General features: G+C 42.8%; 1 protein-coding gene across 1 annotated transcript; it reads right to left on the bottom strand.

Moving 5' to 3' along the window:
• Nucleotides 1-285: 285 nt before the first annotated feature.
• On the bottom strand, nt 286-14,454 carry CNOT11 (CCR4-NOT transcription complex subunit 11). Its single transcript, XM_080614272.1, has 7 exons — nt 13,895-14,454; nt 12,656-12,820; nt 9,003-9,155; nt 7,857-8,059; nt 6,911-7,113; nt 3,263-3,359; nt 286-631 (listed from the first exon to the last, which is right to left on the bottom strand). The coding sequence occupies exons 1-7, from the start codon at nt 14,319-14,321 to the stop codon at nt 434-436; spliced, it is 1,446 nt and encodes a 481-aa protein (XP_080470398.1). The 5' UTR covers nt 14,322-14,454; the 3' UTR covers nt 286-433.
• Between the last annotated feature and the right edge of the window lie 3,106 nt (nt 14,455-17,560).

The raw sequence follows: 17,560 nt of genomic DNA, 5'->3' as shown, positions 1-17,560 counted from the left end.
TAAGGTGTAAGTTTATCCTGCTTCTAGAAGGTCTTGTACAGTAAAGAAAGGGCAAAAGGGAATTGAAGTTACTTACCTTGACAGAAGTTGACTTCAGATAGTGACGGACACAAAGACAGCAACTACCTCATGAAATACTTCAACTTGCTGTGAAATGGCAAGTATCATTTACATTCTCTCTGGAATTGGAGCCTGGAGTTCAGGATATGCATATGACATACGAGTTTAACCCATAGTCAAAAATAAGCGTAAGGCCTAACATGTTTCATAAACTTCAAGCATGTGTATCAGAAAAAGCATTATTTATTGCTTAAATGAATAAAACACTATTTATAATGTATCACATCATTAATCCAGTGATTTAATGTTTAAATATACAATTGATTGGTATAGAACACTGGGAGGATTTTTTTCTGCCAGTGATCCAGTGGTTTTATTTTGATGTCTTTGTCTCTGATGGATTTTCCCCTGTATCTAGTGTCTTCAGCAATCTGAAGAGGCCAGCTGCTTCTCGTATCCGACTGAACTCAATGCAGAATGCTTGCACTTCTATAAACAAGTCCTGTACATTAATAATTTTGTTTCTGATTAAAGACTGAAGAAAGACACAAACCAGACGTACCAGGCGGTTCTGAAACAAGAGATACAGTCTCATAAGCCAAAAAATGTTAGCAACCAAGTCAGTTAAAGGACTCTCGGCCCTCAGCAGTGCAACCGAGGCATTTCAGCAGCAATTCAGCTTCAGCAGTAATCTTGTTCCCAAGCTTTACAGGCGCTGCCCCTACTCTTCCATCTCCCATATTACTACTGCTTGCAAAAAATGGACTCCTCTACTTTATAGTAGGGTGCCTCTGGATACTAGAGCTTTCTCAAGATTAATTCCATGCACAAGTGAAGCACCAGATCTACCTGTGCATTTAATTTCCTTATTATGTAACCTCTGAATAAAGTCAGAGGGAAGGGATCATATCTTAAGATGATGTCATCTCTAGGGTCTTGCTTAGTCTTATTTTCTACAATACTACTATAAAGAAAAATGAACAAGCTTCCCATCTCAAAATTCCCTAGTCACCACATGATTATGGCACTCCAGAGGGGAAGTGACAGCAACAGAACTGATCCCCAACTTGTTTTATAGGAAGTGCTCTATTGCGGAATTAGCACATGCCTCTCTTACCCCATCTTTGAAGAAAGACAGTACGAGGGACACATAAACCAAGATCAGGCCTCACAGCTCATGGTTCATTTCCTGCCTGATGCAGTGAAAAGATGTGATCTCTGAAGTGTTCTTCCTTCCTAAGCACTGTTTAGGTCAACACTTGAAAGCGCACACTGGGAATTGGGAAGTTGAGATCTAGGAACTGGCACCTACAGTTTGTCATATGCAGATCCAGTCACTTTATACGGGGTACATTTTTCCTCAAGGCCAAAACCAGATCTTACTTTACGACTAAGGTGGTCTCATACTTCACACTGGGAGAAAGAGCTGAAGCTAAACCTCTCTCTAAAAGTAACATGAACAAGGTTCATCAGACAGAACTGAGGGGACTTGATAGATTAAATGTCCAAAGCATTTTAGATTATTTGACACCAAAAAGAAGCCATGAACCGTTTTTACAGGACCTGTGCTTACTACTGCAGAACTTGCTACCCATTCCAAGAGAGTTCAGAAACCGAACAAGGTATTTCCTCACTGCAATCAAAAGGCATCACGTTTTCTCTGCAACACAAATTAATTACAAGAGTAACTTTAATAATCGAGGAACGTGAAACTCAGAACAAAGGTACAAAAGCAACATAGCAGCTGACTAACAACCTCTGAGAACTGGGCCTCTTTCACTTCCAAGAGGATTGGTTTTATATTGTGCTTTTCCAACATCTTGTGTCTTGGTTGCTGTGGGGCCTCAAACACAGTATTAACAAACGTTAGATCTCACAAGCTTTGCATTCTACTTCGTGATCAGTATGTGTCCTTGACCCTCTGTTCTTTTTTGTCCCCTGTGTGCCTGAAGCACAGCCGCTATATGCTCTCAGCAGCTCTTTTGAGCACAGTGTCCCAACTCTGGACATACTCTCAGCTGCATCTCAGGTCTGCTGCTATTTTCCTATTCTGCTACCAAATGCAATTGGCACAGCTATTCAGCAGGTCACAGATCAAGCCACCCATGTGTATCTGGCTGAGTCCCAAAGCAGAGAAGCATCAGCAGCCACCAAAAGATAATGAATGGTTATTTGTCATCTGGAAGGGTACAGAGAACAAGATACAGGTTTTTTCCTGCTATCTAAAACTGTATTTGCACCCTGTACGGCATCCCGCATACTGCATGCAATTTGTATCTTTGAAGCTTAAAGATATAGTAGAGCTAAAGAAGGCACTAAAGAATGACACCAAAAAAGCTAAAGGGAAAGGAACAGCTGCCTTGATGCAAGAGACTTAAGAGGTTAGCTTTGTCCTCTCAGTACTGAAGGGCTGTGAGGCAGGACTTGGTTAAGATTCACAAAGCCTTGGGTAAACTGAACATGCAGCTGTTTTTCACTAATGAGGTATCCAAGAGAAAATTCTACTAGGAACCCAGTGAAACCAACAGATCAGCTTAGGACAGAAGGAGTACCTGGCACAGCATGCAGTAAACCTTTTATGCCAAAGGTGTGAAAACCTCCACAGGGGGTAGAGATCCTTGAAATGGCTACAACTTGCATGCTGGTGCTGAGGAGGTATGACAGGCTTCACAAGCGAAGAGTATGGTGTTAGGAAGACAAAACAAAAGGGTTTAGGTCTTCGAGGAGATCTGCAAGCTGTTGTAGCTTATGACTGAGGGCAAGACTTCCATGTGAGTTTTGTAACATCATATCAAAGGTCTGGAATTGGTAGGCACACTTGTGAAGAAAGAATCTTGAAGCTTAAAACTGAGTAGAAGGCAAACAACTAATACAGGGGGTGAAAAGACCCACTGAGTGACAGATAAACCTTTTGCATGCAAGGACCCAAGTGACACAAAACTGCAGTTTTGCCAGGGGGAACTGTATTATGTCTACAGAAAAACAGGGAACCATAATTCCTCATGAAGTCATGTGAAGAGGTGAAGAAACATCTCTTAAACACTGTAAGGAACTGCGTAGTGTGTTAGGAAAAAAGACAGTGCCTTTGAAATAAAGAAGCAGCAAGACAGAACAGCTTCATGCTATCAGCCTTGTAAAATCTCAGCACATACTACACAGAGCATCATATGGGACCCTTTTTCCTAACCAAATTATTACTCACCTGCATGTATTTGTCTTTAATCTGTTCACAGGTCGAGATGCAATTGGAGATATAAAGATGAATAAATTCAGGTGGGAGATCAACTGCAGTAGTAAGCCTGTTCAAATTAAAAATATCCAGTACTTTAATGAAACCATCAATCTAGTGATTCCATTGCCAAACAGATGAGTTAGACCTGTGCTATTAGTTTATTCCCAGGCATGTCATACAGAGCTGATTTCTGACAACATCCACAAACACATTTCTAATCATTTAAATGTCTTAATTAAGAGTCCAAACCTTTTCTGTTTTTAAAACTCTGACACAATACAGAAGCAAAGTTAGATTGATTTTTTCTAGTATATCTGACACACCTACAAAAATTTGCTATGTATTACACAAATGAGTCAATGATGCCAGTTTCCAATTTACAATGAAGCCCCAAGTTATCTAAATACCAAAATTCTTTTGCAGTAAGCACTGCAATACAATTTTGCTTATTCATATTTGAATTCCAAGAACTGAATTTAAATGCTGAACTCCTTCCTTAAAGGAATTATTCCAGTCGTATCCTTACTACAGCCAAAAATTAGCTTCCTTAGTTCCTTCAGATACCAATTTTAGCCCTAGGAACTGAAACAACATGAATACCTACAGCTCCAATAAGAGATCCTGACCAGATAGAAATCTTAACTAGAGATTAATGATGCACAATAATCTCAAAAGCATCTTACTACAGAACTGGAGAACTATTGCATCAAAGAATGGTATTAGTGTGTTTTCAAGGGTTAGCAGCAAAGCACACCTGTTTCTGGTTTAACAATACCTGCTACTGAAGTATTTGAGCTGACACTGTTTCTTAATTGAAAAAGCAATACAGCTCTCAAGATAACATACACAAGCTGTGTGGTTTGGTTGATACGCCGGAGGGAAGGGATGCCATCCAGAGGGACCTCGACACGCTTGTGAGGTGGGCTGATGCCAACCTTACGAAGTTTAACCATGCCAAGTGCAAGGTCCTACACCTGGGTTGGAGCAATTCCAGGCACAGCTACAGGTTGGGCAGAGAACAGATTCAGAGCAGCCCTGCAGAGAAGGACTTTGGGGTGTTGGTCGATGAGAAAATGAACATGAGCCGGCTTCAGTGTGTGCTCGCAGCCCAGAAAGCCAACTGTATCCTGGGCTGCATCAAGAGGAGCGTGACCAGCAGGTCGAAGGAGGTGATCCTGCCCCTCTGCTCTGCTCTCGTGAGACCTCACTTGGAGTATTGTGTGCAGTTCTGGTGTCCTCAACATAAAAAGGACATGGAACTTTTGGAACAAGTCCAGAGGAGGGCCACAAGGATGATCAGGGGACTGGAGCACCTCCCGTATGAAGATAGGCTGAGAAAGTTGGGGCTGTTCAGCCTGGGGAAGAGAAGGCTGCGTGGAGACCTCATAGCAGCCTTCCAGTATCTGAAGGGGGCCTACAGGGATGCTGGGGAGGGACTATTCATCAGGGACTGTAGTGACAGGACAAGGGGTAACGGGTTAAAACTCAAACAGGGGAAGTTTAGATTGGATATAAGGAAGAAATTCTTTACTGAGAGGGTGGTGAGGCACTGGAATGGGTTGCCCAGGGAGGTTGTGAATGCTCCATCCTTGGCAGTGTTCAAGGCCTGGTTGGATGAGGCCTTGGGTAACACGGTTTAGTGTGAGGTGTCCCTGCCCATGGCAGGGAGGTTGGCAGTAGATGATCTTAAGGTCCTTTCCAACCGTAACTATTCTATGATTCTAAATGTAGAACCACCATAACGTTACAACAGAACTTAATCAAAACAACCCTAAACCACTCCAATCTCTAGTAGTGAAAGGGAAAACTGCATGGTTTAGACCATGTTTTTATTCAAGTTTTTGCCTTATTTCCCTTAGAAATCAGCGTCTACCTGTTTGCACTGACAGACACACTGTAGTTTGAGAAAAGTTGTTCTTATGGTACCTATACTGTTGGAATACCAATATGCCCAACTGGTGGTGTAGTTATTCCGGAAAGGGATAAAAGCTCTTTTCTTGCCACTATTGCCACATGTCATCATTAGCCCAACTTCAGGGCAGTAACTATTGCCAGTCTGCACCAGTAGGGAGGGATTTATTTCAGCAATGTTTCTTTCCTCAATTGATATTTAAGGTGCAATTCAACTCTGCTGCAAAGAGACTGCTGAACAAGGCTGATTCAGTAGTTCACATTCAGCAATTGCCCAGAAATGGAAGAAAGTAAGTTGGGGAGATGTACTTTTGTAGCTTGTGGAGAACAGCTGTCTGAAGTTTTCCCTTTGAAGGGACTAGCATTCTGTTAAGAAAATGGGTTGTCTCTATATGCAGAAGTTATTCTTAGTGAAGACAGGGCAGGAACATAAAGCAGGATGGCTGTTCAACAACAGCACCTTTCGTCACTCAAGCTGCGTCAAGACTGCAAGTTGTGTTTAAGCAGATTAGCTGTGCGGCATTAACTTTTTTGTGGAGGATTCCTCACAACACACTGAATGTGTAGAGTGAGTAACAAAATTTGCACCTTCCTAGGACACAGCATATGAACTTGCTAGTGAAATTCATCTATTAACCAGGAACCTGATGTCTGAATAAAAGTTTAGACATCACAGATTCCAGTGACAGACTCCCATAAGTGACAACCATTTTAAATACTGTTTTGAGCTGAACATACCAGTTTGATAAAATTCTTTTCTAGTAATTATCAACTCCAGTTGAAGTTATCCACAACATAGTATGTATTTCCCCATTCTTTTTGAAGTAGAGACACTTTGATAATATTGATAATATACTCTTAATAATATAAGAGTAACAGAGTGGGTTTTTTGGATAAACTTCTCCATACTCGGAACAGGGCCTTAAAGATTAACTAGCATAGCACCTGTGCAAGAAACGTGCTTTTTACCATACTTAACATGGTAAAATATGGTACGTTATAAATAAAAATACATGTTAATGTTAATCAACCAAAAGATAATAATTAAAATGTAATATGTATGCTGGGAAATTGTGGGCATTTTTTCCTGTCAAGTTGCAGTTTTGCTACTGCTAAATAGCAAGCTGTTAACATTACAGTAATATTTTAAAATAGCACTGCTGTAAAAAGGAACTAAAAATATGGCAGCATTCTCTGAACTTAGCACTGAAGATTTCAGAGAGGGTCAATTCTTTACTACCAACCCACAGCTGCTTTTGCAAACTTAGTCTGGAGTAAAATAAGAGGGGTTTTTTTCTTTAACTACAAGCACCACCAATAAGGAACTACATGAAAAGCAAGTAAAGCATTTATGGAAGAAAGAGGCAGTCCAGTAGTCATAGAAAGCAATGAACTTACTATGGCCAAAAATTAGCTTCCTTAGTTCGAAAAAGGAAGTACTATAGTAAAAAGTCTTACTATTAAAATAGTATTTAAAAAACCCTAAATAACACAAACAGGATAGAGAAACTGGAAAGGGAATGACAGTTTGATAGTATCCTTCCTTCACTGTAATCTGATTAGTCATTTCTTCAATTCGTGTTATTTTTGGTAGTCTTTGGAACATATCCAAATATAGCCCTGTGGCCTGCCTCACAATCACTTAAAAAATGTTCAGTTATTTCTTTTACATACTTAAGGAAACCTTCTAGTTGAGATAGTACTCACCGATTTACAACTTCCATTGAATGTAAGGACATGTCCATATTGACCAAGACAGAAAAATACTCTGTAATCTGACTAGACTGCATCAGTTTCAGCAACATTTCTATAGCTACTAAAGGATTGTTTTCAACCAGATCTGGCAATTTGGCAGGAGTGAGACCAATGTGGTAAACAAGCTTGGGGTCCTTTTCCAGTTCTCCAAGGAGCTGTAAAGAAGAAAGAAAGAAAAGAAAAACTTCATTTTTTATTAGCTATTCACATTACTGCTTGAAGAAACTGCTCTATTATATCTAAGCTACAGGAGAATGGTAACCCTTTAGATTTAGACATCTCTACTTCAAAGACACTGGAGGTATACTTGAACATTTCTATGGAAAGACAACTGTGCCCGTAAAACCTTTAATAAAGCATTTAGCAGTCTTTCATCAGTGGGTGGCAAGGAAGGGAGGAAGAAACTCATGAGAAGTTTCAGTTTTCTTCAGTTTCCTGTCCAGCAGAAAGTGTTTCGAGTTCAGTGCGGTCAGAAAAAGTTCTGCAAGTAAGCGATATTTTATAGTGCATAATGATTAGTGAAAAAGCCCACTGAAATCAGGGGTAATACTACGAAATTTAAGAAAAAAAGAAATTGTGTTAGCATTTCTGAAATAATTACTTATCAAAAGCTTCCACAGAAACATGAACGACTTTGTTATATTTTCCACACAGAAAAATACTGGTGTCACTTATTGATCAACTGTAACTATGTCCAGTCAATACTATGAAGTTTAAAGACTTCTTCCTTATTCATACAAACCCAAGTCAAAACTTAGGTTTTTACAACTTGAAAGTCCTTGGAGTTTCCTGAATCCAAACACAGATAAATTAAAGTGATTCAAGTTTTCTAAAATATACGAGTTAATAGACAGCTTGTTAGAAAACCATTTTTGGCAGAAAAGTGCATGATACTTACCTGTGTCTGCTGTGGGGAAGTCAAGGGGCTTTTAAAAGCTTTTGCCATAATTCTTTTTATCTCTACTCCAGTGCTGTTCTTAACACACATTGACTTATCCCACTGAATCGTGTGATCTGGCTCTATTGGATTTAACCATGCCAATTCATCCTCACATATATGGAGTGGAGGTGGTGGTCGGATAAACTCTGGTCGAAAGTGACCTAAAATGGCAAAAATGTGAAATGGTTTTTAAGCTTCAGATATTCAGTTTTACATTAGTACAAAAAGCAGGCCCCCAAAGCCCACATTACTTTAAGCTATTATAACAGCATTACAATATTATTTGCCTCCCACATAAACATTTATTTGATTTTCAGTGATTGGCCTGATTCAGATAATTAAGTTACTGATTTCATGGTCTTTTTTTCCTTCCACAGTAACTGGTTCTTGGAAGGTGTTAACAGTCAATGCAGATCTCAGTGCAGGGGACTAAGATCTGAGGGGCATTAGACCCAGTGTTTTAGCCAGCAGATAACATGGGTAACAGCTTGAATATAGGCTCCAGATTTTTAAAAGTCTGGAAATGTAAGCACTATGGAGTCTGATCTGGAGATAACCCTGACAGTTTTGCACTGTTTTATTCATATTCATTCCCAGCTCATACTCTGAACATAATTCTGAATTACATTACATTTCATCTGGAGAAATATAGTAACACAGCATGTCATGACAGGATTAGAAAGTTGGAGCTGTTCAGCCTGGACAAGACAAGGCTGTGTGGAGACCTCACAGCAGCATTCCAGTATCTGAAGGGGGCCTAAAAGGATGCTGGAGAGGGGTTCTTCATCAGGGACTGTAGTGACAGGAGAAGGGGTAATGGGTTTCAACTGAAACAGGGGAAGTTCAGATTGGGTATAAGGAAGAAAGTTCTTTACTGTGAAGGTGGTGAGGCAACAGAATAGGTTGCCCAAGGATGTCATGAACGCTCCATCCCTGGCAGTGTTCAAGGCCAGGCTGGACAGAGTCTTGGGCAACATGATCTAGTACAAGGCCTCCCTGCCCATGGCAGGTGGGTTGTAACTACATTATCTTAAGGTCCTTTCCAACCCTAACTATTTTATGATTCTATGACTTACAGAACCAAAAATGTGAAAATTCACTTACTTTCTATGGGAGGTTTTGGTCCACTCACTAAGGCTTCCGTGATCTGGGAGGCAACGGAGCTGTCAAAACCAGAGTTGGAAGAATCTGGGTCAGGATCGCTGAGGATGCTGGGAAAGCTGGCTTTGCTCTGTGTTGGCAACTCGGACTGACGTTCTGAAAGAAGGGCCATCCTTAATATTAAAGCATAAAATTGAAACAGAAATGCCTGGAATACTAAGAGTAGTGAGAAACAAACAGCTAGCTTAAAAAAAACCACAGACAAGATCAACAAGAAATCTAGTACTGTGTCAGGCAGCTAGTACTCAAGAGTGCCAACTGACACACAAAGGACAGAGGTATGCAGCAAGGATAAAGAAGAAATCAACCTGAAATATAGTCTTGGCTTTAGAAAAAGTAATTAACTGATGTAACCTGCATCTAAAAGCACATTAGTAAGTTCATATGCTATGTCTAGTTTTGCAATCTCTTCTCAAGGCAGGGAATAGAAATATCTACACAGATACATTTACAGACTTCTCAATATACTGGTTATACTAGACCTGAAGTGAGCTATTCAGATTTATCCAATGCATTTCAGTGGCATTGTGTAAGATACTTTTGCATTCACTGTCAAGCTACAGTAAGTGCTTGTGTGGGAAAAACTGAATTGTTATGTGATTCTACATATATCATCTTTTAAAGCAAAGCGGAGAGGAGCTGAAAGTGTCCTTTTAAAGGTCAAACTACAGAACATAAAAAAGTTATATCAAAATAGTATTAGCTTAGCATATATACAGCTAAAGACTTGAAGAAACTGGCCAAAAAGAAACTACAGGGCTCAATACTTGCATTGTCGGATATTTAGGTGGTGTTCTGTTGCAATCTATCACTCTTCTGTATCTGAAGAATTAATGGCTGACCTTCTCTGTACTATTTTGAGAGCTCATGTTTTCCATTGTTTCAGCAAAAAAGCTTCTCTGTCCCCATCTCTTCTAAGCAAAGTGTGCTTGCTCCTTTTCATGCAACCCTACTGACCCTTCCCAGCTTCTCATGCATATGAGCTATTCATATGACTCCAACCAAAACCACAAGACGCTGAAACTGCGATCATCAAAACAAAACACCACCACTGCCAATTTCTTTTTTGCTTTTCTGTCCAACTTTATGCAATGATTTCAGATCATGCAAACATTTGCATATATGCCCACTGAAGCAGCACAACAGGGTATGGCTTTCTTTTAAATGCAACAACTAACATACTTTGCAGCTATTTTCAAAAAAACCCAATTTTAAAGTCAAAGTCCAAATGAGCCATTTTATAAAACGTTTTCTACTTTATAAACTGTTTCAAGCTCCATCTTGTAAGTACCCTCATTTAGCTACTGAACAGGAGAGTTGATTTAACACATGAAGTTCCATGGGGAAGGTGCAGGGGGGAATACTGGGTATCTTTTTTCTGTCTTTTCATTTATAGTCTAGAACTTAAATCCATCAGTTGGTTACTGATTTGTGTGTATCCTCATAAGCTTAAGTGATTAATGATGCTTAATTAGAAATATGGAAGTTTAAGATACAGTCCTTCAATTCACCAATTTCAGAAGCCTGCACGAGCCTTTAGTTACATACACTGAAGTTCAAAAACTCTCCTTCACTGCTTCAAGAATTAGGGCTGGATCAAAAATTTCAAGTAAGCAGAACCAAGAATTAGAACATGGTGTTTTAACAGGAAAGAATACAGCATCTTGAACTAAGTCACTTAAGTTTAAAAAAAAAATAGAATACTATCACTTAAGTTCCCTTATGGAGCAACTAGGAGAAAATGGTATCTTTGATATGGTAACACACTGGATCAACAAAAACAAGTTACAGGGAGAGACCAAGGTCTGAACGAACTTTCTGTAGACCAAAGGGAGAAGAGAAGAAAGCAAGTTTCAATACTCATTCCTAAGATGCTCTATTCCAACATTCTATTTTTTTTTTTTTTTTTTTTGGGGGGGGGGGGGGAACAACCCTACAAATAAAAAAGAAAACCAAAACTAGAAAAAAAACCCCAACATACAGCTGCAAGTGAATTGTCACAATGAGTTCAAGTTCAGAAGAAAGCCAAGTACTTTTTTCCTCCCTTTACAAAAAAAGGATTGGGAAAGACACACTGATTGAAAAATAAATAAATAATGCTTTATAAAATATTGTGGTTCATTTTGCATGCATATTCTAAAATCACCCTGTTCTACATAGCTCTGAATTTGTCCCAGGGACCACAGTTTTGAAGGGCCACCAAGTGCTTTGTTACATAACTCCTACAATTGCTCATAAGCAATTAATGGTGCAGGTTTACTGGATTATGTAAGTAATAATACAAGCAGATCTTACAGGGCTTAATTTTGCAAAGCATCATTAATAGCTTTGTACTGTATTTTAAGCCATCAGTATCTTGCATTTTAAAAAAAAGGACAAATCAAAATGCATGGCCTGGAGTACACATCCATACAACTACAGATTTGAGGTTCTTTACATGTTTCATTTTTGATGAGAACAAACTGTTCAGAAGGCAAACACAGTACCAAAGGGAAAAACAAGTAACAAATTAAAAAAACCTCCAGGTTTCACATATTCCTTATGCTAAAAATGACAAGTTACCTGAAGTTTCACAAAATCTGAATTCACTAAAGTATTCCATAAAACATAAACAGGATGAACAGGAGAGAAACCAGAAGGGTTTATCTCACCTGTGAAGGAAGGTTATTCAATCTAACTCTTCAAAAGATCCCACAATCTGGAAACAGTAACTAAGGGGGACACCAGGGGACATATTTACACATTTTTACACCACAGCACTACAAGTCAATGTCAGGTTCTACAGAAAAAAATGACAATACTAAGATACAACTGCAGGATGGAGAAAGCCTAGTTAGCTCTTGACCTTGGAGCAATAAACCACATCATACAGGTACAGAAGTAGGATGGTCAGTTTTCAAGCAAGAAAGTCCATTTGCACGTCCTTCAGAAACCCCCCCCCACTATTTTTGGTGTTCAAACTGGCTCCTTGTTCCAAACAATATTTTCTATTTCAGTTTTAGCTCCAGGTGTGGCTCACCAGTTAACACGATCACAGCAATCATATTCCTGCTGCTTTTCTCGTGTCAGAGGGTAAGCATCACATTGCTTTTCTTTTCAGTGAAGTAGACCACCTTTCCACTCTAAAGCTAATGCTGTAAGATCTGACTCTGTTGCATAGAATTGAAGATGTAATTGTAATAGCCAATTTGCCAGGCACAGTTGAAGTATTGGTACATGACAGCATGGCAGTTATGCTTGTTCTCTCATACTAGAAATACTGCAAAGAGTGAAAAGGGATAAAAATGAAAAGCCACACAAAACCCTCACCCACAAAACTTTAGATGAAAGGCTTCCTATACTTGCAAAACGTTCTCATGTTTAAGGCAGTGACATACATGTTAAAAAGCTGCTTGATAACTGGGATAAAACAGTTAAGACATGATCTCTACTTGAAGTTTCTCTACGTTTTTGAACACAGGCTTGAAGACCCTAAAAAGCACAGTTGAGCCTTTTTCATATTAAGGATAGAAAGGAGTGTTTCTCAGGTAACTCACAGCCACATGACAAGTGGCACTTCCATTCACAAGTGAAGCACAGCTACAAATCTTTCTTACCTGCTAGTGCCAGCTGAAGCCCACTTATGTCCACTGACTGGGCCATGTTCCCCACGTCCATTGAAGCGATCTGCCGAGGGGTCTTCTTAAACAGTTCTCTAGGGGGGGCCAACATCAGCTGAGAAAGAAAGAATTTTTCTGGAGGAGTTATAGGAGGTAAGAAGCCTGTGGAGACACAATGAAAAACAAACCCTGATTTTTGAGGCAGTAGGATTAATAGTTTCAATATGCTTCATGCAGAACAAGCATAACTAAAACACAAACTAGTGTGTTATTTATGACGAGTGCAGCTGATGAGTCTTTGTGAGTACATACAAAACTATGATATACTCGGCTCCTACAGTGATGTAAAATACAGCGATATACTGATGGATACCTAAACAAGGTCTATGAGAAAGCTGGAGAGATACTTTTGACAACAGCAGGCAGTGAAACGAAACTGGCTTTAAACTGAAAGAGGGGAGATTTAGATTAGATATTAGGATGAAATTCTTTATTGTGAGGGTGGTGAGGCCCTGGCACAGGTTGCCCAGAGAAGCTGTGGCTGCCCCACCCCTGGCAGTGTTCAAGGCCAGGCTGGACAGGGCTTTGAGCAACCTGCTGCAGTGGAAGGTGTCCCTGCCCATGGCAGGGGATTGGAACTGGATGATCCTAAGGTCCTTTCCAACCCAAACCATTCTATGATTGTAAACTAAATGATCTGTAAGGTCTCTTCCAACCCAAATGATTCTATGACTGCTGCTGTGCATCTCAACACACAACATGTGATGCTAAGGCAGCCACAATGGTTTCTTTACACACTGCCCAATCTAGACAACTAGTGCGCTATTAAGTTATCACCAGATATCACAAGGCAAGTTATAAAAGCAGTTTGTTTTAAAAACTGATTTACTCATCACTGTCGCTCTTGTGTTTACTGAAGTGGGAAAAATACCCTCATGTATTTCTTTGAGAGATTTGTTTCACAGCTTTAAAGCTTCCAAAAGCCTCTTATTAGGTCCAGGGTTTTGTAACAGCTTTCTCTCCAGCAGAGAAACGGCGTTCTGGCTCAACCAAGGGGCCTATCCAACACCGAGCGCAGAGACACTTGCGATGTAGAATTCCCCCTGCGTCTTCCAAACGCGGAGAGCGACCGGTGGGCGGGAAGTCGAGATGGGGCTGCCGTAAGCAAGCCACGCCGCCGAGCGGTGCCGCTGTCCCCCCTCCCTCCTCCCTCTTTCCTTCGGCCCCGGGACGCACCTGAGAGCGGGGTGCGCTCCGCCTCGTCACCGCCGCGCTCGGGCGCGGGGTTGAGGAGGTGAGCGAAGACGGCGGCGAAGGGGTTGGCGGCGAGGGGCTCGGTGCGGTACATCTCCCAGAGGAGGTAGAGGGCGGTGAGGCGCTGCGCGGGGCTGGGCAGCAGGTCGGGCTGCTGCAGTAGGAGGACGAGGACGGACCCCAGGCGGAAGTGCTCGGCCTTGCCGAAGTAGTGGTGGAAGGCGCTGGAGAGGCCCTCGAAGGTGCTGCCGCCCGCCTCCTCCGACACGATGCTCAGCAGGCTCGACAGCTCCTTCGGCGACAGGCTCATCCTGCCGCCCGCCGGGCCGCCGCCCGCCGCGCCGCCCGCTTCGCCGGCCTCCGCTCCGCCGTGAGTGCCGGGCGCCGGGCTGCCCCCGCCACCGGGCATCCGCCCGCTCCGGCAGGGCCCCGCCGCTCCCCGACTCCCTAACGCCACCAGCGCGCTGTCGCGCCGGCCTCGCTTTACGGCGCGGCCGTAAGGCAACGGGACCGACCGAGCGTTCCGGCCCGGCAGCCGGGGCGACGACGAAGCGCACAAGCGATTGGCCGCGCTCGCGGCCCCGCCTCTCCTGAACGCGATTGGTCCTAGCAGCCCTCCGGGGGCGGGGCCGGCACGCGGGATTGGCTGCCGCCCCGCGGGTCCTGCGGAGCCGGGTAGGGGTGCCGGGGTTGTTGGGGCCGGTAGGGGGAGCGCGGTGGCGGTGGCGGCGGCGGCGACGACGAGCCGGGCTCGGGTCTGCGCGTCACTATGGCGGCATAGTGGGACTCTGGCAGCGGCATGGGGACTGCAGCCCAGCTCCTCGCCGGGAGGGCACGGTGGCCTCTAGCGGGACAACTGGGGATGGTGGCCCTGTGTGGAGCTGGGAACAACAGGTTTCCTCTCGGGGGACGGTGAGGGGCTTGGAGCAGAGCCCGCCTCCGGGCTCGGCACCCCTGCCCCTCGCGATTCCTGGTTTGGGTTCGGCCGTTCTTCCTCGTTGCTCTTTCGCTTAGAGGCGTGAACAGTGACGTGGTTGAGTGCATCTCGTTACGAGATCATCCCACTGCTTTCTGGAGGAAGTTCTTTACTGTGAGGGTGATGGGGCACTGCTACAGGGTGCCCAGAGAAGCTGTGGCTGCCCCATCCCTGGCAGTGTTCAAGGCCAGGTTGGACGGGGCTTGGAGCAACCTGCTGTAGTGGAAGGTGTCCCTGCCCATGGCAGGGGAGTTGGAACCAGATGATACTAAGGTTCTTTTCAATCCAAACCATTCTACGATTCTAAGGGAAGCTTCCACACCCCCCACTTCCCCTGCCATCACCCCAAATGGGAGTGTAGAAATGTTCTAGACACTGTGAGAGGTTGTGTGTCCTGGGAGAGGGATGGAAAGAGGAAGATACACCATGGATGCACCTCAGTTCATGTTAAGATGGAAGGGTGCTCTGGCTGTCTCTGCCTGGACGAACAGCTGGCTGTCCCAAAGGATGATGTCCATCTGTTTCTTCAGTGATCCAGTCCAGTTGAGAACTGCCCACTTCACTGATGGTGCTCTCGACAGAGTGGAAGGACAGTGAGCTGCAGTAGCAGTGTGTGGCTAAGAGAACATCCTCCTGAGTGCAATGGTCTGTTTCACCAGCTTGGCTGCCATATGGGAGGGTATCTCTGGAGATGGCAACTTGGAGATGTATCAGGTGTAGCCTGAAGAAGTGTCGGGGGCACAGAGCGGAGGGAGAGCTTTCCATGGTGTGTGCTGGAGAAGGCCCTGGCAAGTCCTGACAACAGGCGCTTTTGCTGCTGCCTGCTTGTTTTAGTCCCAGCACTCCTCCAGAGTCACCCAGCCCAGGAGACCTTTGGCTTTCTAGTTAGCCATACTGCTTTTCCACGTGTGCACTTTGCCTCTGGCCATCTGCTGTTCAGATACTTCCCAAGTCGAAGGTTGAATGCTCATCACCGTGATTCCAGGCCCCATGGAAATTTTCTTCCTTGAGCTCATCTCAAGTGCTCAGTGAACCCATTTTTAATTTTGTTATGCATAAACCCTGTGGCAATGATTTCTGCAGTTTAAGAACCGTGCTGTGTAAACCAGTGCTTGTTCCAATGCTGTTCACTGGTCATCATTCTGTGCATCTCTTATCATGTCTTATCTTGGTTGTCTCTCTCTAATGACATGTCCTCTTCTCTGACATCTTCATTGTGCCATTCTTGTTGCCCTTTTTTCTACTTCTGCTGTATACTTTTTGAGAAGGGGGGACGAAATTTGCATCTGGTATTCAAGCTGCGAGTGTCCCATAGATTCATACACCTTGTTTTGGCACAAGTCTGTTATTTCTCTTCTTTTTTCAAGTTTGCTCTTTTGAGCCACGAACCTGACGCTATGGAAGAACTGTCCTCCATGACTTCCTCATCAGGAATAGATAAGTAACACCCACCACTACAAAAAAGGAGGATTTCTTCCTTTTCCACCCACCCTCATTGCAGTGTTTTCCTTTGCATTTGTCAAATATTTGGTATCACCGCCATTTAATTCAGTGTTACAATACTCTCAAAATCCTCTGCAGCGCCTGCCTGCCAGTTTTAGTTCTTACAGTCCTGAATGATTTTTTTCTCACCAGGAAGCAGCATGTTCCTGAGAAGAGTGCATCATCCATCCCTTTACGCACACACAGAGGTTTTAGTCAACTGTCTCACCTTTGTGCATGCACGCTCTGGTTGTTGCTGTAGTTTCATGCAATTTTCTCAGTACCGAAATTGGACTTGGTGGTTTATAGTTTGTTGGATTATCTCCACAGCCTTTTTAAAGGTTGGTATCAGACTTGCCACCCTTATTTCTTTAGTACTGAGGCTGTTTCTGTGAGCATCACAGTTCATAGTTTAGCATCTTCATCCTTCAGCTGGTACAAATCTCTTGGGTGAATCTCATCTCTTCCTGGTGATGAGTAGCGGCTCATTTTACACATTTCATTTCACATCACTTACTAACACTTCACTGTGAGGCAGTTCTTCTCACTTATACCCTGTCAGTAAAAGTTCTAGTCTGGGAATATCTCCAAGATCCCATGTAGAGATGCAAAGAATTAATTTAACTTTCTTCCTAATCCTTCCCTGAGGATTTTGTATGTTGTGCTTATCTGTTGACCTTGGACTGACCAGCAGATTTTCTGTTTCTGGTGTGCTTGCAAAAATCGTATTTGTTCATTTTTGGGATGAAGTTTATGGTTGGCAAAGATCATGCCTAAAATTGTGCCTTAAATTGAGGATGGTTTGCTGGGTGCTAACCCACAGTCAAATAGACCTGTGATGCCTCTGTCCAGATAGTCTTTTTTGTACAGCCTGCTCCTGATAACAAACTCTGCTGAAGACAGAGGAACAAAAAGAATGAACATGTTCAGAAGGAGAAGGCTGCCTCTTATTTTCCTATAAATTTTGGAAATGCAAGCCACCTTTGGATATCGCACTGACTGGAATAATGAATGTAGAATTGCAGAAATGGACTTCAGAGCAATAAAAAAATTTCCCCTGGGACTGATGGCAAAAAAAAATATTGTGACTCATACATGGCTAATGCAGCCATCTGAAATTATTCTATCCAAAGTAAAAGTTTCTAGTGAGAACAGGAAAGCTAGCAGTTTAGAAGATGGAATATTTTATA

This window comes from Psittacula echo (genome assembly GCF_963264785.1).
Source record: "Psittacula echo genome assembly, chromosome: 3".
Lineage (NCBI taxonomy): Eukaryota > Metazoa > Chordata > Aves > Psittaciformes > Psittacidae > Psittacula > Psittacula echo.
Note: the sequence above shows the minus strand (reverse complement) of the source record. Positions and strands in the feature narration are given on the sequence as shown.